This window comes from Pholis gunnellus (assembly GCF_910591455.1).
Source record: "Pholis gunnellus genome assembly, chromosome: 20".
In the NCBI taxonomy this organism is placed as follows: Eukaryota; Metazoa; Chordata; class Actinopteri; order Perciformes; family Pholidae; genus Pholis; species Pholis gunnellus.
This window is the reverse complement of record NC_136547.1, coordinates 18,186,622-18,210,986: the sequence shown is the minus strand read 5'-3', so window position 1 is coordinate 18,210,986 and position 24,365 is coordinate 18,186,622. Positions and strand designations below refer to the sequence as shown.

At 45.8% G+C, this 24,365-nt stretch overlaps 1 protein-coding gene across 2 annotated transcripts; it reads left to right on the top strand.

Moving 5' to 3' along the window:
- The first annotated feature begins 4,773 nt into the window (after positions 1 to 4,773).
- On the top strand, positions 4,774 to 22,666 carry pfkpa (phosphofructokinase, platelet a). Of its 2 annotated transcripts, none has more exons than XM_079181915.1 (22): positions 4,774 to 5,006; positions 7,860 to 7,933; positions 8,624 to 8,701; positions 8,970 to 9,159; positions 9,584 to 9,749; positions 9,891 to 9,935; positions 10,037 to 10,145; positions 10,912 to 11,007; positions 11,715 to 11,807; positions 12,592 to 12,717; positions 13,310 to 13,374; positions 13,657 to 13,726; positions 14,628 to 14,774; positions 15,841 to 15,911; positions 16,035 to 16,122; positions 18,151 to 18,303; positions 19,345 to 19,509; positions 19,646 to 19,707; positions 19,821 to 19,932; positions 20,372 to 20,471; positions 21,312 to 21,417; positions 21,727 to 22,666. In XM_079181915.1, exons 1-22 carry the CDS (start codon positions 4,913 to 4,915, stop codon positions 21,881 to 21,883), a joined length of 2,367 nt encoding a protein of 788 aa, XP_079038041.1. In that variant the 5' UTR covers positions 4,774 to 4,912; the 3' UTR covers positions 21,884 to 22,666. The 2 variants fall into 2 exon arrangements, with proteins under 2 accessions (XP_079038041.1, XP_079038040.1); XM_079181914.1 differs by lacking the exon at positions 18,151 to 18,303 and adding an exon at positions 16,945 to 17,097.
- The last annotated feature ends 1,699 nt before the right edge of the window (positions 22,667 to 24,365 follow it).

The window sequence follows — 24,365 nt, the reverse complement described above, 5'->3', positions numbered from 1 at the left end:
AATGGTCCCAAGAGGAAACAAAAAATGTTAGTGATCACTTTACTTTTTGTCGTGCCACAATGAGGTCTCGACAACGATCGATGGACTGCCATGAAATTCACGATGCCTTTAGAATGAATTGTTATGGTGTTCCCCGTCTCTTCCCCTTGCGTCGTCATCATCAAGTCAAACATCTAAGTTTATTTAGTTGTTTATGACCAAAATACTTCCATCAGTCTTGGTTGGCGGCAAATAATACCGCTTAATCCCCGCCACCACTGAATGGGTGCGGCGATTGATCGGCTTCTTCTACATTGTGAAGGATATCATTCTTAGTGAAAGAATGGAAATTCAACAATAACAATTAGCAATTGGCTTAAAAGCATATATTTAGAACTCTCGTATTGGTTCAGGCTTATAAATTCAAAACTCATTACCAGCTGTCATGTGCTTGACAACACACATTTGTGTACATTTTTTTCATGGTTTCGTGATCATTTTACATGAAGAATGTGAGGTTTAGTTTTCCGTGGGAGCGCTGCCTTTACAAATTGTGTTTATGTTCAATGTGCATTTTACATAAATTGATACAGCAACACTCTTGAAAACACATCCTTTCACAGAGTCTCCAGCTCCGTACCTGCAGGCTGCCGCAGCGTCTCACATCAGATGTCACATTTGCACCCTTTTGCTGCTGATGGTCCTCTCAACGCACCATTAATCTCACCAACACCACAGCCACAGACGTGAACACATTGTTCTCGCTTCGATGCGGCTTATTCAACCATCCTCTTCACATTCGGTGTCATTTCCATGGCAGGGCTTCTAGGATGAGGTTAACACGGTGGAACAGGCAGAGACTAAGGCTTGGCTTCCCGTGTGAGACAGCTCTACACGGATCTATTTACTGTACAGGTACAGTGTGAAAACAAGGCCGGTGGCAGAGCTCTCTCTCTGGACTGTTAACAAACTCTGTGTATGAGAGGTTATACTGGTGTTTCTCACGCTCTTCTCTGACTGGGGTTCATTAAGAAGCTTAGAAGTTCTTACCTGTCACTTAATGCTGTACATGGATATTTACAGTATAATCCTGTCAACTTGCATGCAATATGTTTGCCGCTGCGTAAATGTCAATAACAAAATTACATACATTTGTAACATGGAGAAAAACTTCTCTTCTACTCTTCTCGGATGACATACTGTACCGAGGCGGATGACATGATTTAATGATAGAGCTTTAATGTTTTGTGAAGCAAAAAGCTGAGAGAAGCCAAAAAAAAAAAGAAAGATGAAATGCAAAATGAAGAGGCTCTACTCGAGTTTCCAGCTGGCAGCGTCGACTCTGAAGTTTCCAGCAAAGCCGTCCTCTCAGCAACCCCATGGAGTGAAACCATATAATTGCTGCGAACGCGTGGGGGAGGAGGGGGGGGGGGGGGGGGGGGGGGGCTCGCAAACGTAAAGGAAGCAATTGTCTCTCCCAGAGGTAAGAGATAAAATGAACGAACACAAGCCAGAGTGAAGTTTCATTTAAGGATAATGGAGAACTTTATTTATTATTTTACATGACAATGCACGAATGTTTCACACAAATGAATTAGATCTTCCAGATGACTGACAAAGCCAGCTATAGTTCACTAGGTCCTCTGTCCAATCAAAGCCTGCTGGACAGACTCAGCTCATCAGACAAGGGGAAACTAAGTTATAGCATTCAAAGGGATGACTTTGAAATGTCTTGATTTTCCTAATTATGAGTCTAAAGAAACAGTGAATGATTTTACCACTAATCTAATTGACTAGTGGAGCGCCCTGTTTATAACATGCCAGGTTCAGAATGCTTGACCTGTGGTGTTGCTGCTCAATGCAAACAACTTCACAATCAACACAGCTCTTCCTTGGGTCCTCGGCACCACCGCTATTTCAGCAATAATTCTAATACATCTCGACTCTACTACATGGTCACACAGTTTAGTAATAAATGGAACAGAACAGTGTTCGCACTGTGTGTCAAGGTAAAAAAGAAGAGTTGGAAAAGAGGCTATATGATGAGCACTGGTAACCAGCTGTTCAAGGGACATTATTTTAAGAACGCTTGCGGGAAGTTGTTCAGTCTACTGTGAACTACTGAGGTGTCTTTCCTGGAGGCGACCTGGTTGACGTGCTGGTTGTAAGCTTACGTGACCATACTTTACCATTTGATGTGCGTTAAGTACTGAAAGCAAAAATCTAGTGATAAATGCTACAATTATGCAAAAATGGGATGTTCTACAAAATGGGGTGTTTGTTATCAAAACGAAGAGCCAATCAGCTCTTTAATCAGGTGACAGCCAGGCGTTTCCCATCATGCCCTGGGTCTTGCAGTCGGAGGAGAGCGACTGTGACGTCCTTTTTTGTTTCACTTTTAGTCCATAGAATAGCTTCCCTTACTCAGTACATACTCATGCAGTATGCATTCAATTTGGACATTTTCCTCATAACACGGCACCTTTAACTTTGACCCTCTTCCTCATATATGTCCTGCGCAAAGGATTGTGGGTCAGAATAGCGAGAAAAGCATGCTGGCCTGCATACTGCAAAATGCTATATTTTTGTCACACTAGATTTGTAGTATATACTTCATAAGAGCAGCTGCAGTATGTACTAAAAGTAAAAAAGAAAAAGTAGATGATTTGGAACGCAGCGATAGACTGTATGGTTAGAATGCAGATGAACAGTTGGCGAGATGTGTGACGGTCATACTCACATACTCACAGACAGACAGATACAAATAACAAAAAAACACTATGTCATGTCTTCATGTGCCATGAATATCAAAAACCTTGACAGTTATTGAAACTTGTTTGTGCCAGCCATGTGGGAACTGTGTTTAAGATGAAGGATAATACTTTGCATGTCGTGAGTGTTATACAAAGAAGACCTGAATTGAAATAGGTATGATGATGATGATGATGCCTCCCTTTTGAAGGTAACTAATAAATAGACTTCTGCCCAGAGCCTACATACTACTATCGTGTTTTAATGAAAATATATTGGACAAGTCAAAAGCTCTTGATAATACTATTTCAGTTTCATTCTAGACAGGTGTATTTTGCCTTTGTTTGGTTGGATGCGCTCAAGTTTAATGACTTTGAGCCTGTAGTTTGTTCTTCCTGCCACTGGATGGCGACAGGGAGACAACATCTTAATTTAATACAGATATTGTTAGGTTCAGAACCTCTCAGAACTGTGGAAGGCTGCATGTTGAAAAGCAGCCCAGAGGAGAAGAAGCCCCCCCCCCCCCCCCTTGCTCCCATTCTGATGGAGGACAGGAATCGGCAGGTCCAGATCAAAATCACAAGATATTTAATAACCAACAGAAGCCAAAACAACTGCAAACTGAAGTACACCATGAATGATAAAACAAACATAATATTCCATAAATGTGAGACCCCGTTCAGGCCACCCAGCAAACTGGTGTGTTCACTGGATTCACAGCTCCTTGTCCCCCCAAAGTTACATTCCTGAGCCCATCGATCAGCTCCCACGATTGGCTCATACAATAAGCCCCTCCTGGGCCGATGACCCATTGTTCTGTTCTTCTCACCTAGGTCAGCCGGCTTCGTTCCAGCCCCCGCTGGCAGACACCTCCTTACATTCTTGGGGCCAGTTCCTTTGTTTGATTCGCCAAACCCCCGCTTCCAGTACAGTCCTCACACCTTCCTCTTACAGTATGAAATGACCTCTGATGATGAAATTACTTCTTGGTCTAAACTCTTACAAGTAAACACACTGTAACATATAATATCCAGCACTAGGAATGCTCTAAAACATAAATTCCTCACAATATCCAACTTAATTGCATGTTTCATGTTTGTCAGCAGGGATCTTGAGAAAATGTATTGAATACTAAGGCCATGAGGCCAAACTAAGACCACAGCAGATCTAGTCATGCACCAACAATAATCAATGGTTATCTTTCTGAGCTTTTGGGAAAGTGGAATTCGTATTCAGACAAAGGGTTTATCAGTCCGATTGTAATGAGACCCCTTCACGTCACTCATGCATGAAAAGGCCTCAGTGACGCAGTTCTCAGCAGAAGTTGGTGAATTGTGACCCTCAAGGAGACATGATAAGGAAATCAACACATTTTGATATCAGAAAAGTCAAGCTGTTTTTTCAAACTACATACATCAATGCTACAGACTGGAATAACATATGTGAAGAGGATACACCCTCTGATACTTGTGGACACAGCATCAGCAAACAGTACGACAATAAAAGTAAAACAAAATAAAAGAATAAACATCCCACCCTAGAAACACAGAGATATAGATATGCAAAACAAGCTTATAGTCAATATGTTCAAGGTACATTATACTGTGTAAATATAGCACTAATAAAATGAATAGCAATATTACTATCTTTTTAGGTCACTTTTTGACACACTTTTTACATGGATCAATGGTTAAAGGTTCATGGCAGGCTGTGATAATTACTTCAGCTCTACTGGTAAAAGGGGACGGTTAAATAATTGATAACAACGTGCACACTACATTGTAATACAGTTTCTGTGGTGAACTGTTGCATTTAGTTCAGGTGTGTTTACCTCCTCATCAAACTCCCTGAGAACAGGGATCCAAATTGGCATCCTTCTACTCTCTGCCCCGCCTACATATCATATACGTTTCCTCCCATTGGTTTTAAATCTCAGGAAGGCTTCTTAAACCGAGATCTGATTGGCTCACGGCAATGTCAATCATTCTTCCCACGGTCAGCCTATGCAAATCGACGAATAGATGCGGAACAGGGAGAAGGAGAGCTCAGCGGGCATCAATAGGTAGAGGCAGGGGGCGGACGAGTGTTGCCCTTCATCGTTTTAGCACATTTGTATACTGTTGCGGTCCATTTGTATTGTTTTTGTCGGTCGCACCGGGATACTCACGGAACCGCTGTGAAAATGGCGCAGCCAGAAAGCAAGAAGATATTCTTTGAGAACCTGTCTGGTGCGGGGAAAGCCATCGGGGTGCTCACGAGCGGAGGGGATGCTCAAGGTAAACGGTTGAGTGACAGATTCAAATAACACAGATATGTATCATCGTGTCAGTGTGGACCCGTAGAGGGCGAAAATACACGCCTTCAACTGTGTGATGTTGTACTGTCAGTGAGTCGTTTCTGTGAAAAGCATTGCTTAATGTACAATGTAAAGTGAGGAAATGGTAACGACAAACGATGGTTACGAGCATTCGATCTGAAAGCCCGCCGGTTAGCATGCTAACACGACGCATCCTGCTAACCCCATGGAGGCGAACGTTAACTCACTAACAGCATCACCTTCTGCCGTGTATTTGGGGACATGTTTGTCGCTGGCAGCACCGCTGACGGGCAGTTAGGAGAGCCGTCAAGGTCGAGCCGTGCCGTCTTTCCCTATTCACGGACCATTGCAATATAACTAACGAGTTAATGTAATCATTTATATCAACTCAAGCCTAATAAACTTGGATGAAGCAGCAGAACGCCATAAAAGTGCCGGTCACTGCATTGCGGGTGGTGCTGGTTTGAGATGTAACAAGGGGGGGGGGGGGGGTCGAAGCTTAAAATAACATTCTCAACATGTATATTATGAGTGAGATGAGACTTGAGTCTGTGGTTAGTTAGCAGCTACATTGAGGGTCAGCGGCGGAATGCCTGTATCCTGTGTACGTGATGAGCTGCATAGCCCTCATCTCTGATACGTCTCTCCCAACGGCGCATGCGTCATGGAGGAAACCCCAGTCACGTGCTCACCGGCGTCTCTGTCATGTGTCTGAAACAGTGGTTAGACTTCTATCAGCACGATGTAAAGCACTGCTATAGTGATTAAGTGCTATTATTTAGGCGTTAGAAGGTATTGTATTAAAAAACAAAATTGCTACTGAAACTTGAGAAGCAATATAGCGTTTCAGTTCAAGTCTTGATAGGAATTTATTTGAAGGCATACATGTTATTACATAAGAGCTGCCTCTTACGCCTATGATTATGTAATGGAATAAACTTAATTAAACCCTTCAGAACACTGACTTTTAGATATCTAACGTAGTTAAACACCTAAGACATCGGCATATATCAATCATAAAGTGGGTTGTCTGAAATGCAAAAGAATAAATATGTTATTATTGTATTGATGTGACTGTTAAACTATGGAAAACCACCTGTTATGTTGGATAGTTGACCTACAACCACTTTAACTGCCTAGATATTGTAGTGCTTTTTCGCAGCAGACATTTTGATGTGTCATAGTAGGAAAAGCACAGGTGTTCCTAATAATAACAATAACGATGGCTGTTCTGTTCAAGTGTCCCGGTAAGCCAAGCGTGCACAGTACGACCCAAAGCAGCTAAATGGAATTCAGCCATAAAACAATTATTATTTGCACCTGTGCTCTGCCTACTGCGACCTGTCTAAAGGTCCTTGAAGACAAAGGCCTGCAGGGAGGTCAACCTGTAGACCTGCACTTTACATTATTCATTTTCAACAAGAACAGCAGTGCAGCTTTCTGCACTTTACAACAATTTTCAGCCTAGTTTGGTGCATTCTAGCTCTCCCTGGCTCGGGAGAAAGCAGTCGATCTTCGGTGGGTGGCTTTGATATTAGAATTCGCCCTTAGCACACACATCATAAACACGTACACACAGAAAAAAAAGAAGAAGAAAAAAACCGCATGGAGAGCTGGCCCCAGAGCAAAGCAATGAGGCTGCGGCATGCATGACAGGAACTGAATGTCAGTGTCAGAGGGCATTGTCTAGACTTGGCTTGGTCCTTTCACTCACTCTGCAAGAAAAAAGTGTCAGTTCTGCAGAACGGGAGAGGTCCCCTTTTGATGAAGACCTCTGAGCTCGACCAGAAACAGAAAAGATACCTTTCTTGCATAATCTTTACATTTCCTCTCAGATCTCACTCGCACTCTTTCTCTTGTCTGGTTCTCAGTCTCTCAACCTTCTGGGTCTTCCTGACTGTAACGAGACCAGGCGGTTCATTTGAACATAGTTATGTAATGAGCCAGTGGGTCATGGGCTGTTGCACTGGACAGCGTGGTCCCTTCCTAATTGTCACGGGTGCTTTGTTGGTTCTGCGGCGGTAGGAATGTAGGAGAAAATACATTTTTGAAGGGTTTTTACTCCCCAGTATAGTCGCCTTATACATTTCACTGTCCTTTCACCTTCATTGCTGTCGTCTCCGCTGCCCCGCTGGCCTTAAACCTTTGTGTTGCTTAGTAACAGCACTGCTCGGCAGGCGTTCAGATCTGCGGTGTTCACTGGTTTGTGCAGAAAAAAGGGAACTCGGCCCTTTCTTCTGTTGTTTACACCTCCCGCAGTCAGCCAAGTTCCGGTCGGGCCTGCTGTGGGTAAAGCATTACCCAGCATTCCCACTGTCAGTGTCTAAGCTAACCTGTCATTGACATTCAAGTCGCAGAGCAGCGCCTTATTGGTTTGCAGAGTTCACTTGGGCTAACCACAAATAACTGGGAGGCTGTGTAGGAGGAGCTGGGAAAACAGCCTGACCAAAAATGGCAGTGTGCTGTGCTGCAGTGAGAGAGCAAAAAAATGTGACCCAAGCCACAGATAACAGTATAGACACAGCTTAGCTGCACTTAAATACGCTGACACACACTGTCTTTCACATTTAAGACACATAAATGCTTAGAAGGGGAATTCAAGTTGTACTGCTGCAGTTCTTTGTGACGGAGATGAAATATAAATCCATGCAGCAACTGTTACAATGCACAGCCGTGCAAATCAGGACTGTACAACGATTTGCTACAGTTGACATGTGTGTTTTAAGCTTAACTCGGCTCATCACTGCAGTGTTGTACAAGGTTGTCTAATTTTTTAGGATTGCTTTTTGATACTCTATATTTCTTTTTTCAGGGATGAATGCTGCTGTACGTGCCGTGGTTCGAATGGGGTTATATGTGGGAGCAAAAGTTTATTTCATTCATGAGGTGAGCCCATACTTTGTGACGATCATTGTGAGAGGCCCTTCCTGCCACTGCTCATAGCTCACCCGAAGTAGAGAAACATAACTTCACCTACACACTTTAAATGTTTTCTTACACATCGTTTATGCATAACACATTAACAATCCGTAAAAACAGAGCCGAGGTATGACAAACTCTATTTTCTTAGCAACTTAATTACAGCGATATCTGAAGCAGTGACAAGTGTTTCAGATCACTGCATTTCATGACAGGATAAGCTCTAGTTACATATTGACAATGCTAAGGATCCTGGTCTCCATCTGTGGACACAGGGACGTTTGTTTTCACACAGCAGATGTCAGACGAGCTTTGGCTAGGGCCCGTGCTCTGCTCGCTCATCCTGTTTGTGATCCCCGCACATCTGTGCATGTCATGGACCCCCTCGGCTCGAAGTCTTGTTACATAACTGACTTGAGGCTTTAGCAGATGTGTGAAACTCCCCTCCCACTCAGGTACCACAGTACTCTGTGTGTGGCGACGGACACACGTTAAACCACATATATTCACTTCTTCAGTTTCCCAATTAATAATTTGTGCTTTTCTATGGTGTTGCGTTAGCTCCACATCACTCCAGCTGTTAGTTGTTTGGATTGTCTGTTTGGTCATCTCTTGTATTTATTTCCTAAGAAGCCTCATCTTTGTTTTTCTTATCAGGGTTATCAGGGTATGGTGGACGGTGGGGAGAACATAGAGGAAGCCTCATGGGAAAGTGTCTCCAGCATGCTACAAGTGGTGAGTAATTATCACATCTAATGCAGTTACTGTACGGGCTCCAGAAGCAGCTCTCTCATATGTGGACTTCTGTTTGACGGCTAGGTAAGTATTTGCTCACAGAGAGCAGGGCATTCAAGAGGAAATAACAAGTCATGAGGCTAAAAGATAAGGCTGTGTTATGGTCCCAGCAGCCGGTTTGTGTGTTCCACCGAGCACCATAACACACCAAGTACACGGATCAAAGAGTATCGGAGCTGAAGAGATTGTCCCCACTTCTCGTCATCAGGGTGGGACCGTTATCGGCAGCGCCCGCTGTAAGGAGTTCCGCAACCACGAGGGACGCCTGAAGGCCGCCCACAACCTGGTGCAGCAAGGCATCACCAACCTGTGCGTGATCGGTGGAGATGGCAGTCTGACGGGGGCCAACCTCTTCAAGGAGGAATGGAGCGGGCTGCTGACGGAGTTGGTGGAGCAAGGTACCGAGGAAAGACCAACCTCCTCTTTGCTTTGCCCTCATACAGTCACTCCGGGTTTTTTACCCATTAATATTCTGGCTGTTGGGGAAAAAGCTTTCTATATGAAACCCTGCCTCTGTATTTTGTTTGATTTGCACACAATGCTCCATCTCATGCCATCTTCTAAGAAGTTCAACTGTTTATACACCTTAGGTCGGGCTCGGCTGTAAGTCGAAATATGTGCGGCCTTTCTTCAGGCTAGCAGATGCTCTTCATTAACATTTGTTAAGATGCACTCACTTTTACTTAAAGTGGAGTTAAATAACTCTTTAGGTTTTTTCCCTGAGCTCAGCAGTACACATTGCTTCGTTATATTTTGACAACAAGCTGTGAGCTTAACCTGAACACACCACCGGTTCAACCCTAAACGTCCTGAACCTCTCAGGCTTGATCGAGGCCGACGCCGTCCAGAAGTATTCGGCCCTGCACATCGTGGGGATGGTCGGCTCGATTGACAACGACTTCTGTGGGACCGACATGACAATCGGCACCGACTCCGCTCTGCACAGGATCATCGAAGTGGTGGACGCAATTATGACAACTGCACAGAGGTAGTTAAATATTGTAACTACTGTGAGCATCCTATTGCTCTAGCTTGAACATGTATGTTTAACTACTTGACATACATCGGTCCAGCGATGTTATATTCAAATGCACCGCTAAGTCTTTCTTTTTCTGCTCTGATCTTTCAGTCACCAGAGAACCTTTGTGTTGGAGGTCATGGGCAGACATTGCGGGTAAGAAAGCGTTTGATAAACAAAAACACAACACCGGAGGCGGAGGCGTTATCTCCTCTGCTTGTATTCACAGCGTTCTGTCTCTGTGTGTTTCCCTCTAGCTACCTGGCCTTGGTGAGCGCCCTGGCTTGTGGAGCAGACTGGGTTTTGATACCCGAGATGCCTCCAGAGGACGGCTGGGAGGACAAGATGTGTGAAAAGCTGTCTGCGGTAACACAATCCTATTTGTTCCCCAACCTTTTTCTACCAGTGTCGATTGCTATATAATGCTGCTTTGTTATGTTGTTTTCCATGACGATGCTGATATTAATCTGCACAATTTGTCTTTTCTTCTACAAGGGGTGAATCCTGACTTTTTGTGAAGCAAAGTGTTTATTGTCAGTCGTCTGGTGTCTCACTGTGTTTATTTCTGCTTTGGAAACCATTGTTCTATGATTCAGACCCGTTCCAGGGGCACAAGGCTGAACATTATCATAGTTGCAGAGGGAGCCATTGACAGGCATGGGAAGCCAATAACCTCTGGTATAGTCAAGGATGTGAGTACCTGAGTGCAAAGAAAGGGGAAACCAGAAGCACGGAGACCCGACTGATGGACATCCACAAATAGCCGAAATGCTCTGTATTATGGTTTGCCATGATCATTGGGCATCAGAATATCTAACTGCTCCTCATGTGAGTGGAAAAAAACAAAACAGATCCATCTTGCTCCCTAATGGGAGAATCATGATGCTGCGTGCTAAGTCCACAATAACGCAGCAGCAACCTTGGCAGGATATTGCCGATTACAAAGTGCAAACGCAAGCTGTCACTACAATCTTTCATCAGGGAATAATATCTTCTGGGCTCCCCCCGCCCCCCCCCTCCCCACCCGCCGGCTATCACCGTCGTCCGGCCCCCGTGCTTCTGAAAGCCCACGTCGCAGCCACAGTCTCAGTTTTTCTGTCATGTCGTCTCTCCACCACCCCCCTCCCTGTAGAACCGAGCAGGGATGAAAAGGCTGAATATCATAATTGTAGCCGAAGGGGCGATTGATCGTAGCAACACGCCCATTACCACTGACACAATCAAGGATGTAAGTACAGAGCTGTGTGGCAAAAGTGTGGCAAGTGCCCGCTTGGACTGCCTCCTGTGTGACCTCTACTACTGTACTGCTGCCCTGGTGTGGCTTTGACTCTGTCGCTGTGTTTCTGGAGTGCTCTGTCAGACACACCTGCTAGTTTGGTAAGATGGCTGTCACCGTACTACTACCACTGCCGAGGACAACCTCTCTAAACCTCACACATTTGTGAAGTCAATATTTTTATTTTTTTGATTTGATATGTTTTGTACTGTAGATCTGCTCGTAGAGATAATCACCCTGCACTAACCGTTCTTCGTTTGACGGCAAACTTTTTTAGTTTTTCTTGTACAGCACCTGAGTGTCCCCATTATACTGAGCACCCTCCCGCATTTGGGATCTTCTGTTACGCTCGGTATACGCTCCCACGCAAACATGACTGAAAACTTAGAATGGCTTGCTTGTGCTTTGCTGTTTCTCCTTCTCTTCAGCTTTTCTACCGTGTTTTGTGTTTCAGTGTGTGACGTTCAGCCTGTTCCTGTAATTATGAATGTTTCACAGCCCTGTAACTTCACATTTAGCCATATTACTGACATGCATGAGACACATTTGTATCACTTCACATGAGCCTTGTTACTATTTACAGTAGTGTTTCTTGTTCGAGTAATACTGAAGTATTTTGCCACAGTATTTGCTAAGACCTGCACACTGTATACTCCTAGCTCGTCGTCAAATGCTTGGGCTTCGACACGCGAGTGACAATCCTGGGGCATGTGCAGAGAGGAGGGACCCCCTCTGCTTTTGACCGCATCCTGGTAGGTCCACCACTTTATGATCATCCAGTCATCATTTTAGTCATTTTTCATGTGCTGGTCGCAGCTTCTGACATATCAGGATTTGATGCTTTGCAAACTGAATATATGACTATTATGAAGTTATTATTATTATTAGGCTTTGGGAAGTTTTAACGGGAATTATACCTAGATTATAGAACCATACTATTTGTCAGATGGGATTAATCTGCCTTTATTTGATGACAATTTACATGGTAGTCCTATTACAAGTTGTACTATTTTCTAATATTTAATTCTCTGTATATGTGTCAACACTTTTAACCTCTTGTACATGTTTGCTGGATGTTCTATTTGCGGTATTTTGGTAGGAACAGTCCAGCTGCCAAGAGCACTTCCTGTTTAATCCTGTGTGTCTGAGGAGAAATGGCCCCAGGTTTTAGGTTAAGCACATTATCAGATTTATGGCTCAGCGCATGTAGCACCGCATCACAAACAGCGAGGGACAAGTCTCTTCATGTTTACCACAAACCGGGTTCAAAAAAAGTGAGGCGGAGAAAAAGATATGATGGAGAATTTTGTGTCCAGTGTGAAAAACAAAAAGAAATCACTGGATTTAGGGAAGAAGGTGTCTGTAAATAAACCATTATGTGTTTACAGGAGAAACAGATGAGGTATGATGGTACCTGTGTGTGTGTGTGTGTGTGTGTGTGTGTGTGTGTGTGTGTGTGTGTGTGTGTGTGTGTGTGTGTGTGTGTGTGTGTGTGTGTGTGTGTGTGTGTGTATGTGTGTGTGTTTGCTCCCACAGGCCAGTAGGATGGGTGTGGAGGCCGTCCTTGCACTTCTGGAGACCACAGCTAACACGCCAGCCTGTGTGGTCTCTCTGTGTGGGAACCAATCGGTGCGCCTGCCTCTGATGGAGTGTGTACAGATGGTAGGCACCGAAACCGGGCTGGAAACATGCCACACGTTCAATACACACACACACACACACACAAACTCACACTCGAGCACGTATTTACAAAACTACGGAAGCTGAAGAGAGACGGGAAGCTGCAAAGCACAGACAAACACTCAGAGAGGCCGAGTCAAGGGTGACGGGCTGGAGGAGCATGAAGTAATGATGCCAGCACATTGGGCCTGGAGTGGCACTAATGTTCACAAGAGAGTTTTATTGTTTGAGAGGCAGTTGTGTCGGGTTAATGATTATCTGAAGCATTTGGCAGGATTGGCGATGACTGCCCCGCTGGGTGGTGATGTAATAGCAACGCACAAAGAGGCTTTGATGCTGTGCTCGCACACCATGTTCAGGTTTAAAAAGAACTAAAGGGACGGTTTTTCTACTATTTTCAGATGTTGTGAAGTAGTTCAAGAAATGTCAATATATAATGAATGCCTACAGATATTTAATCTCAGCTGATTTAAATGACACAAAGGGCCTCCGCTTTTGGACACACAGGGAGTACTCTGTATGAAATAGTACTGACTTCAGACAGTGAAAGTACTCTCTCTCTCTTTCCCCGCAGACTCAAGAGGTCCAGAGGGCCATGGATGGGAAGCGGTTTGAGGAGGCCGTTAAGCTCCGGGGCAGGTATGACTCTGATACACCAAAGCCAAGATCAAGACATCAGTTAGATGTTGCTTGCTGTAGACAGGTGTAGTAGGAGAAGAGAAAGTGGGTCACGGTGCTACTTAGAACTCCAGCAGTCTGTTGTTTATACACAGGGATACAGTCAACCCTCGTTAAGAGATAACGATGCAGACGTTTCAACCCTCAGCATTTCAGCCTGATTTGTGCATGAGCGTGTAGGTGGCGCTGAAAGTGTCCCACGCCGTTGTTTTTAACAATATTGTTGCACGTGTTTTACTGCAGGAGTTTTGAAAACAACCTGAAGACGTACAAACTGCTGGCTCATCGTAAAGCAGAATCCGAACTGCCAATCGTAAGTCACCTCCCGAAATCTCGATGGTGACAGTCTTTGTGTCAGCTCTGTTTTCCTCACACAAGTCAGACAATACACACACACACACACACACACACACACACACACACACACACACACACACACACACACGAGCTGTTGTTTTATTATTTTGTATTTCACACATACAGTAGCAGTCCCAAACCATGCCTGGAGTGCAGGTTGTTTTAAGAGAGTTGAACCGGCCTCCCCAAGCCACTGAGATGTTTCATTTTGTATAACTGTCCTAAGGATCTACAAAACAAATAATGACTCAGCTACTACAGTCATGCTGCGCTGTGCTGCTGCTATGCTTCGAGGTATCCTTGGCAAAAAAACCATCTCATGTAATGATTATTCCTGTTTGGCCAAACAATGTGAGCATTTCTCTGACAACAGGTGCATCTGATAATGCTAGTCATGCTGCTATCCATCAGATATGATAATAAAGGCGACCAGCTAATAATAACAACCAGTTTTTACCTTCTTCTAGCTGTGCAGCCTATAGTTGCTGTACCATGCTTCACATGAGGCCCAGGTGGCTCAGCGTTATCAAATGACACCTGGCTCCCCCGCTAAGGGATGACTAGTTCAGCCCTGCCAGGGGGGAGGACAGCTCAGACCAAAGATCACTGAAGTGTAGCTGTGGACCTCGCCTCAGGCCCCCCCCCCCACTGCACTCTGTGATAACGACCACTGTGGGCACAGCGTGGCGCCGGGACACCAGGACAGGAACCTCTTCTTGATTCACCCTGCAGAGCTTGATCAACTGTCCTCCAACAACGACGACTGCAACACTCTCTCTTTGTATTTTGCGTGATGATCAGACGGTTGCGGTCACATGTGATGATGTCCGTTTCTCTGTGTGTTTTCTCTCCCTCAGAGCAACTTCAACGTGGCGGTGCTGAACGTCGGCGCCCCTTCAGCGGGCATGAATGCCGCCGTGCGCTCGGCCGTCAGGGTGGGCATCTCCGAGGGGCACAAGATGTTTGCCGTCAGCGATGGGTTTGAGGGGTTCTCCAAAGGACAGGTGGGTACTACATCACTGACACTCCGGTGCATGTGCTGTGCTGCTGCCTGCGTGCACCACTTCGCAAATCGCACTCCTTCTGATTAAAAATCTCCCAGGGAAGTCATCACATCAAGGAGATTTAATGTTACGATCAAATATTGTGTGTACCAGTTTCATATTTTAATCAACCAACTGGAAGAGAATTGGCGGAGAAAGTACGCAATCACTGTCAGCTCCCTGACTGAATAATAATCAGGGAGAGCCAGCGGGGAATAATCTGTCCAGATTATTGTAAACCTATTTCCCTCACCGACTCTCCCTCCTCTGGCCTGCTCAGTCACAAACAATGCAATGCCACAACATGTCGATAGAGGGCAACAGACCACACAGACTGTAACACACAGTTCAGTCAGATCAGGTGAGAATCATCCCACTAACGATAGAGGAAGTGTTAACCTTTGGATGAGAGGTAAAGATATTTGAGTCTTTAAGTGGAGCCAGGCTGTACTGTAATTCGAGACGCTGCTTTTATGCTCCGTGAACCGGTAGAACTGGTTTCCCACTCCTCTCCCTTACCCTCCGCTGAAAAACATGAATCCTCCTTCAAAGAACAGCGTTTAGCAAACGACCTGATCATTTATCTTCATTGAAATGCCCCCAATATCCCCGCTTAGTTAAACATCCTGGTCAGCTGACATCAGGCTGCGCCAACTGACCCTAAGAAGATTAGACCAGCGGGAGTAATGGATTTCTATACCTCAGCGCTCTGGGACTCTCTGCAACACACCTCCTGTGTTTTCCCCGCTCCAGCTCCTCTGTTGTATATAAGAGAGTGTAGCCAGGAGGAGTGAACTCTCCTCCTAACAATCCTCTGCACCGACCGGGACCCCAGAGCGACACATAATACAGGATAATACAGGACTGTAACTGACACGGGAGGTTCTAGGTGTACTAAGGTGTGTGTGGTAAACGGACCAACAACAAGATGAAATAATCTTAGGCGTAGATTGGAAATGCTGAAGGAAAGAAGGAAGTATTTAAAATGGGATGGAGTAAGATTCCCCTTGTTGTCGTGTCCCCTCAGATTAAGGAGATTAAATGGGCTGATGTCGGAGGATGGACGGGACAAGGTGGCTCTCTGTTGGGAACCAAAAGGTAAAGGGCCGCATTCACAGCCATGTATACACTGGAACTGTTGAAATGTTTTTTTTTACATGCAGAGAAACGGTTCCTACCTCATAAAAGAAACAACAAGGTTTGTCCTTTCCTTCCCTCCAGAACTCTTCCTGCAAAGTACGTTGATAAAATTGCCGCGCAGATGCGAGAGCACAACATTAACGCTCTGCTAGTTGTCGGTGGATTTGAGGTACGTCTAAAACTTCCTTTTCTGGTCCCTGCTAGCGCGTTTTGCTAACGAGGCTACATTCTCATTTATACCTCTTAATAACTTTTTGAAAATGCAAGTTAGAATCGCTAATGCTATCTTTCATAACCGGCAAACACACACACTGAAAGATGACAAAGTAACCGCTGAAGCGTTGCTAATGATATCGTCAGATGTCCATGTGTACAGTATATATATATATATGACAGTGAACACTGTGATGTTGATCCTCTCCATCAGTCTTCTCCCTTTTTTATGTCGGCGCACCACCATCTGGCTCCTTGCATAGTGGTGTGCATAATCGTGCTTCTTTGAATTGTAGCATAAAGCTGGTTCACTGATGTAACTGATATATAAATAACATGATGATTTGGTTTTTTATTGGAAACACAGAGCACCTGCTTTTTGTTTTTTCTGCCAGCCATTTCACGCACTCCCGTTTAGATGCGCACCAGCTTTATTTTCCTGTGATATATGCAAGTAAATGAGTTTCATGTGTACGAATGGATGCGTGCGTGCGTGCGTGCGTGCGTGCGTGTGTGTGTGTGTGTGTGTGTGTGTGTGAGTGTGAGAGAGAGAGACAGAGATGATGTTAGAGTGGTACCTGTCTGTTTCGCTGCTGTCCGTTGTGATAGACCTGGCTCCTCCCCCTTGGCACCACCCACTTTTGTCTCTCTCCCCTCCCTTGTGGCAAATAGCACCTCTCATCCAAGCCACCCTGCCAACGCCCCCCCCCCCCCCTCCTCCCCTCCTCCCCTCCTCCCCTCCTCCGCAGACACTAAAGCCCTTGGCTCTGCCCTGCAGGGCTTCCTGTCACTGCTGGAATTGTCAACGGCGCGCGGGAAATATGACGAGTTCTGCGTGCCCATGGTCATGGTCCCGGCCACCGTCTCCAACAATGTGCCGGGCTCAGACCTCAGCATCGGCGCTGACACGGCTCTGAACGCCATCACCGCTGTAAGTGATGGGGCTGGCGACCAGAATGTCAAACTTGCTTTTACGCTCACGGGGGAGAAAAGGGAGAAGTCGCTCACTCTAGTCGGCCTGTCAGGGAAGTATTTGTGAACATCTGTTAAACCAAACAAAATAAACACCTCAGGCAGACGAGACAAATTGAGTCTGTGCTGCGAGGGATGACAGGTAAAGGTAAAACCGAGTCACAGAGTAGCGCCCCCCCCCCCCCCCTATCAGGTGAGTAAGTGAGCGGCAACATGGAGGCATGCTGTGAGGTGCCCGAGTGTCGTGACCGGCCGCCATGTTTGCTCTGCCCGCCCGTCTGTGTGTTTGTGTCCCAACCCCAGGATGACTGGTTAACAGCATGCAGGTTTGATGTTGGTCTACTTGGCTCACGTGCAGCTGCAGAGCACAAACTGACACCTCGTATAGTACAGTGCGTGCATCTGCTTGAAATGATAACGAAGCTGCCACACTAACTTTGTTTCCGTACCAATGCGACATTAAAGAATGCTCTTGCTGTTTTGTTTAAAGCATCCCTGAGATCTCAAATTGACATAAACTTGACTTAAGCGCAAATATAAAGAGAATAACATCTCAGTGCCTGGATCTTTGCCACCGTCTCCTTCGTCCTCCTGTGTATGCAGACTCCACCGGTGCTTTTCTTGCCTGCACATAACCGTCTGAGCTGCCGGGGCTCACAAACACACAGACCTCTGTCCCATCGTCACCGGCCTTTCCTCCCTCTGCTCCATCTGCTCCACCACCTCCTCCCTTTGACGATGCCCTTTCCTCCCTTCATTCTCTTCATGTTCCCTTCTCCCCTTCCTTCTCCGTCTCTCTGTTCACACATCCGTCCTCTCCGCCAAAGGGAAGCCATTGCCGCTATCACACGGAAAGAGACGGAAATGGCAGGATAGCGCTCTAGCAAACCGAGAGAGAGAGAGAGAGAGATTCCCCTCTCCCTCTCTCGCTCTCTCTCTCGCGCTCTCTCTCTCTCCCGGTGGCCCGTCGTTCAAGCGGCTCTTAACACGTTTTCACATGCTGCCGCTTCAGGCCTTTGAGAGTCTGCTGCAGCTGTACGAGGCTCGCGGTACCCACGAGGACTTTTGCATCCCGATGTGTATGCTGCCCGCCACCATAAGTAACAATGTGCCGGGCACAGACCTAAGTATCGGGGCAGACACGGCCCTCAATGCCATCGTGGAGGTAAGGCAGACGAAACCGCCGCCGGCACAAACTTTGACCGCTTTGTTCCCCGTGCCTATGATGAAAATGACACATGATATCATGCACCAGTGGAGTTTATATTCAACAAAACTGGCAGCCAAAAGCAGTTAAGTGTTTCACGGGTATAGATTTCTGTAGTCATTAACATGATGTAGTCATTATTTCTTTACCCCAACTCAAAAGTTAACCCTGACTGTAGTTCTAACATCACACGTATAGGATTCACTTTAACCCAAACACTTCCACACAATGTTAAAGGGGCACTCCACCGATTTTACACATCAAGTTGAGTTGTGCTCGTCATGAGGAGTTTAAATCGGCCTGTGAGTTGCTTCATTACCACCCGCAGGTGTGAGTTTCTAGAGACCTGGCCATTTAGAAGGCAAGACGCTATTGAGTTGCATTATGGGAAATGTAGGATCCAGGTTTTATTTTGGGAGCTTGATCCACACTAGAGACGACAAATCAGAATATTTATTTCATTAAATCTGTCTCCTGTGAGTCCTCTAACTTGATGGACATGCAGTACTAGATCACTGGGAAGCCCCGTTACCATTGCTGTAAGTGTGGAGTTTTTAACCGACGTCACAGTCACCTGATATCAAACCGATTAGCAGCATTGGACTAAGATTTCTTTTCCCTCTAAATATAATTCTAACCAAGTGCTTGACATTTGAACTGTAAATGAGATCTGAAGTTTACCGTCTGATCTGCTCTCTCATCCTGACGCAGGACTCCAATCAGCCTGAATCTGCCCGAATAGTTTAAATGTAGCAAGTTTGACTCTTGTGCAGATTGAGAAATGAGCATGTGCGGCTGTGAAACTAGTGTCTGTTTATCTCCAGCATGTGGAATGTATTACTTGACCTGTAATCATCGCACTCCTGACCATGATTTCTAGACTCTTTGTTATGCCAAACATGAGATATAACCGGAGTTATCTCACACATTCATAATGCTTAGACTCGTAACAGTCGCCTGACGGGCACTGACTTGGTGAGCTTTGTGTGCGTGTGTCAGACTTGCGACCGCATCAAGCAGTCGGCCAGCGGGACCAAGAGGCGCGTGTTCATCATCGAGACCATGGGAGGCTACTGCGGCTACCTGGCCAGCGTGGGAGGCCTGGCCGCCGGAGCCGACGCCGCCTACATATACGAGGAGCCCTTTGACATCAGAGACCTGCAGGTAACTCGGCCTCCGGCTGTTTGAGTCTCCTCTCTGATTTCCACAACTCACTTCGTCCACAAGAGGGCATTGGGACGGCCTCTGCGGTACAATGCCGTCTGCTGGTCACTCACAATTTCCCCGTGTGTACCCGCAGGCCAACGTTGAGCATTTGACTGAGAAAATGAAGACCGGCATTCAAAGAGGACTGGTCCTCAGGTAACCAGCATTTTAATGGTGCTGCGTGTGTTTCTTTGCGCATGTGGACTTAGACGTCTTAACTGTTTCCTTTCACTGCATGTGTGTGTGTGTGTGTGTGTGTGTGTGTGTAGGAACGAGAACTGTAATGAGAACTACACCACGGACTTCATCTACCAGCTGTACTCTGAAGAAGGGAGGGGAGTGTTCGACTCCAGGAAGAATGTGCTGGGACACATGCAGCAGGTAGGCACAGCCCACTAAAGTGTCAGCGGTAACTAGGAAGATTTGATAAACCATTTTGTTTGTATCATGAATATGCATGTCCCCGTTTCACATGGACGGGCTTTGTTGTGTTTTGGCTTTGCATGTCTTGAGATTAGCGCGGATAAAACAGGATGAAACAAACGGTCCCAAAGGGGGAAGTGGGTTGTGCCTGCAGCAAGTAAAGGGATACAGAAAAAGTATATTTGAAACATAGCACAACTAACAATGTTTTAATATGTAAAAAACAAAGAAGTTTGGTGGCTCTGGGTTTGAATCTGGTCTTTGACTTTTGATGCATATTCATCTTTTCATCATTTCCTTTTTCGTCACCGTAAATGTCTTTAAAACAAGAAAAGAAAAAGAAAGAAGTTTCACAAAAAAAATGCGTCAAAGTGAAACATTCTGATTCTTTGGAAAGGGAGGAGCGCCGTCTCCGTTCGACCGTAACTTTGGGACCAAGATCTCCGCCAAGGCGATGCAGTGGGTCACCAAGAAGCTGGTGGAGACGTTCAGAAAAGGTAAGGTCGATGTTCCACCTCAGTCAGTGACAGGACCCGTGGTAGTCGATCCTCCCTCCCTACAGAGGCGTGACCGCTGAGAAGCGGACCTTTACCCACATCCGGCATGGAGTCACTGTCTGATGTTCTGACGTATTTTGAGGAAATTATTTATTGATCCTTTAAACCCATCAGCATAACTACTTGATGAGAAATGGATTTGAATGTACTTGCAGATGGAAAGCAACTGTGAGAGATGTGTGATACATAATGTGTCTTAAAAGCACACTGAATGTGTGCAAAGGCTACAATTAAAGTTAAACCTCCTCTTTGTTTTTTATGTCTATTTCCCATACACATGGATGACATAAGATGAAGGTAAATCTTTATTTTTCCGCTGGCTCCATGACCATCTCCTTCTTTATATTGAGCTCCATGTCCCTGTCTTGTCTTTCCCATTAGTCTTATAGATCCACTCAGGCAGTCTAGGCACTCGTGCGGCACAGCTGTGACCGGTCTGTGTCTCACAAATTTAGCAGTAGCCACCGTGCTCACAAGTCGTCTGCATTTATAAGACTGGAAACTAACGGACACTTGTTTCCCGCTTTGCCCCGCATCTTTCCCGTTCACCTGTGACGCTTTATCTCGCCTCAGTTGCTTTCTGTGTTTAGACTTTTCATCCCATCTCCATCCTCCCCGTAGATCCACGCAGAACTGTGGTGTTGATAGCTAGAAGAAAAGCCACCACCGCTCTGCACTCACTGCCAAACGTCTGTTCCATGCTGCTGTCCGTTTGCAACCCTCTAAAGTACGTTTCCCCGTGTTTTCCACCTCTTGACTGCTGCGGTCTTTCCCCCGCAGGCCGAGTGTTTGCTAACTCCGAGGACACCTGCTGCCTGCTGGGGATGCGGCGCAGGGCTCTGGTCTTCCAGCCCGTTGTGCAACTCAAGGGAGAGACTGACTTTGTGTACGTATGGAGCCAGGTGGACTCAAAGGCACACTCCACCAATTTCTGCTGGCAATTCTTTCTTCTTCTTTCTAGCTGTGGTACATGTTACTGCTAGCTCACCCAACCTGCCGCGGTGCCAAAGCTAAATGCTGAAACCGGTATTTCTATCACGCTGGTCCTGATGGGAATTTGATCTTTTTCCTCTTCCTCATTCATTAGAATATATTAGATCAGAAGTGACCGTTAGAATTAGAACATTTCTGTTATAGTGAGAAAAAAAGAAAAGCCACAACCACAGTGCTGAGATCTGCCCCGTCTTGTCTGCAGTCACAGGATCCCCAAGGAGCAGTGGTGGTTGAAGCTGCGTCCGCTGATGAAGATCCTGGCTAAGTACAAGACGAGCTACGACGTGTCGGACTCCGGAAAGCTGGAGCACGTCGTGCGCAACCGGCCCAGAGAGTCGGACGTTTCGGCCGCCATGTGAGGGCCAGCGGACCACGGCGGACCACGGCCCCCCCCCCCCCCCACAAAGTGCAGTCTTGTGTGCAGGACCGGGAGTGCGTGTGTCGTTAAAAAAAAGAAAGAAAAAAAAAAAAAAACAGCTTCAGTAACGACGTCAACATGGTCTGTTTGGCCACATGCCGTGTTAATTTCCTGTCTGTGTCATTTCCTTCACTATGATGAACCGTAACCTAGCCTCTGCAGTGCTCCTAATATCAAACACACACACAAGCGTGCACGCTCTCGTGCACAGCTGTCCCACCATGCATCTTTGTGTGTCCTTGTCGCCCTGGATGTTTAGTGTCACCACTGTTTTAAAAAAAAATGCACTTTCTCTGTCTCCGGTTGCGTAGGCAGGCTCTGAGTCCAGAGCTGCACCAGGACAGAATAGACCCTATATGTTTCTGCTGTAAAAACCTGTGTGTGTGTATGTGTGTGTGTGTGTGTGTGTGTGTGTGTGTGTGTGTGTGTGTGTGTGCGTGCACGCGTGTGTGTGTGCCTGCCTAGACCCAGTGTGAGGTTCAGCATATTTATGTGAGACTGATGCAATACATTTCTACTGCTGCAAGTCAAGAGAACTGCATGCTGTGCTTTACACTGAAACTAATATTTATCTTTTTAACTTTGTTTATTATTTTGCTCGTTAACATGGATATCTTATTAACTGTAGGCAGTGCTGTACTGGGTAGCTGTCTGTCATGTTGCACCAACAAGTTAGATGTGTAAGAGACTGTTTCCCACGGAATAAAAATCAGTCTTTAGAAGTGTAACCTATTGAGTTGTGTCACTGTATTTATTTATTTATCCACTGAACATCCGGATTTCGGCTTTTATGGAGCTTTAGGGAGCTTTTCAAGCAGTAAACCACCACTAGCAGTATCATTCTTTATGGCGTTGTTCCAGCTCTTCACTAAAGCTGTATAATAATAATAACAGTAAGTTAATTTATCCAGCAACACTAAACAACAGACGTCAAGCTAAAAACACAGACGACACTGAAAAAAACCCTCAACTAAATCAATTCGAAACAAATGAGTCTTGATGCTGCTTTCTAAAAGTGTCCACAGATCTGAAGTCCAGAGAGAGAGAGAGAGTTCTAAAGCCTTCTTTTTGTCTTGAGCCTGGAGCGAGGAACAACCAATAAACCCTGATCAGAGGACCTCGGAGACCTGCTGCTGCTGCTGTCGGGCTCTTTTATGTAAGCAGGCTTCTGACCTCGCAAGGCTCCGAACGTGAGCACGAGAATCTTTAACTGGGTTCTGCTTTTGATGGGAAGCCAGCGGAAAGAAATCAAAACATTCAGACACGGGAGGAGGAATCGCTCTAAAGCTCGGCAGCAGCATTGTGGACCACTTGTAGGAGATTTAAGGAAGTCTCGCTGGGACCGGTTAAAAGAGAATCGTGATTGGTCAAGACGGGAGGAAATGAACGCATGAATAATCATTTTAAAACCCAGCTGTGGACACGATGGGCCTGAGTATGGTGTGAAATATATAATAACCAACGCTCCATTCCATCTAATGGAAATAAAATAAAGGTCTTGATCTTCACTTGAATTTGAATGAATTCCCCCAATTCTATCGGGTTTCACCAAAGCTTGGAGAACATAAAGAAAAGGTTTTTTAATGACTAACCAGCAGCAGGTTAGTGGCTGTGGAAGGATTGCCGGCCTACAGAGCACAGGCTCAGGGGCCTCAAGGGGTCAGGGGGCCACTGGACCAGAGCCTCTGTTTGAAGTGACTGTTAGCGTTTCTAGTTTGAAATTCAACCAGACCGGCGCAGAGACAACATGACCGCAAAGAGACACAAAAGGACCGCATTGTTCGTGATTTGGTGTTTCCCTTTGCACGACAATTGTGTCGTCATCCGTCCACATTAGTGGTTTTTTTAAGCAAATAAAAAAGGAAAAATAAAAACATCTCTCATATGTATACCTTTCTCAACAGTAAATCTAAAGACGGGGCTGAAGTGGGGAAACAGAATGCACAAGAAGCCTCTTGTGATAGTGGTGGTTTGATGAAGAACCGACCAAGCACCAGACAGTTGACCACTTAAAACGAGGTTTTAAAGAAAGACTCCCAGACTGCACTGCTGCTGGTGTTCCCGTGCTCTGCCCTAAAGCCAGCAGGTGGCGGCAGAGCACCGTCACGTCCCCCGGTGTCCCGGGTTCATCGGGTGCATTATGACACGGATTCCCTCCATCACTCGCTGTCCACTTCTGCTCTCCTCAACTCCACTACACGGCGGCGTTCTCTGAAAGCAGATTAGGCGCGTGAGGCCCTGTGTGAGCGCGCGAGTGTGTGTCTGTAGCTATAATTAGGAATTAATCTTATCATTTGAAAGAAAATTTCAATTTCCCATGGGTGTATTAATTGTGTATACATGTAATTGGGCTGCTTTTTTCCTGCCTAAATGGAACTCTTTTTTTTCCTTTCTTTCTCTGTCTTAACTGCGAGTAATTACAT

What these genes read in the sequence shown, in the direction of transcription:
- pfkpa (XM_079181915.1), top strand. Translation starts at nt 4,913, where the DNA reads ATGGCGCAGCCAGAAAGCAAGAAGATATTCTTTGAGAACCTGTCTGGT. An exon ending in TCTCTGTTGGGAACCAAAAG is followed by an intron (nt 15,912 to 16,034) that starts GTAAAGGGCCGC and finishes CCTTCCCTCCAG; the next exon opens with AACTCTTCCTGCAAAGTACG. An exon ending in CCCTCAATGCCATCGTGGAG is followed by an intron (nt 18,304 to 19,344) that starts GTAAGGCAGACG and finishes TGCGTGTGTCAG; the next exon opens with ACTTGCGACCGCATCAAGCA.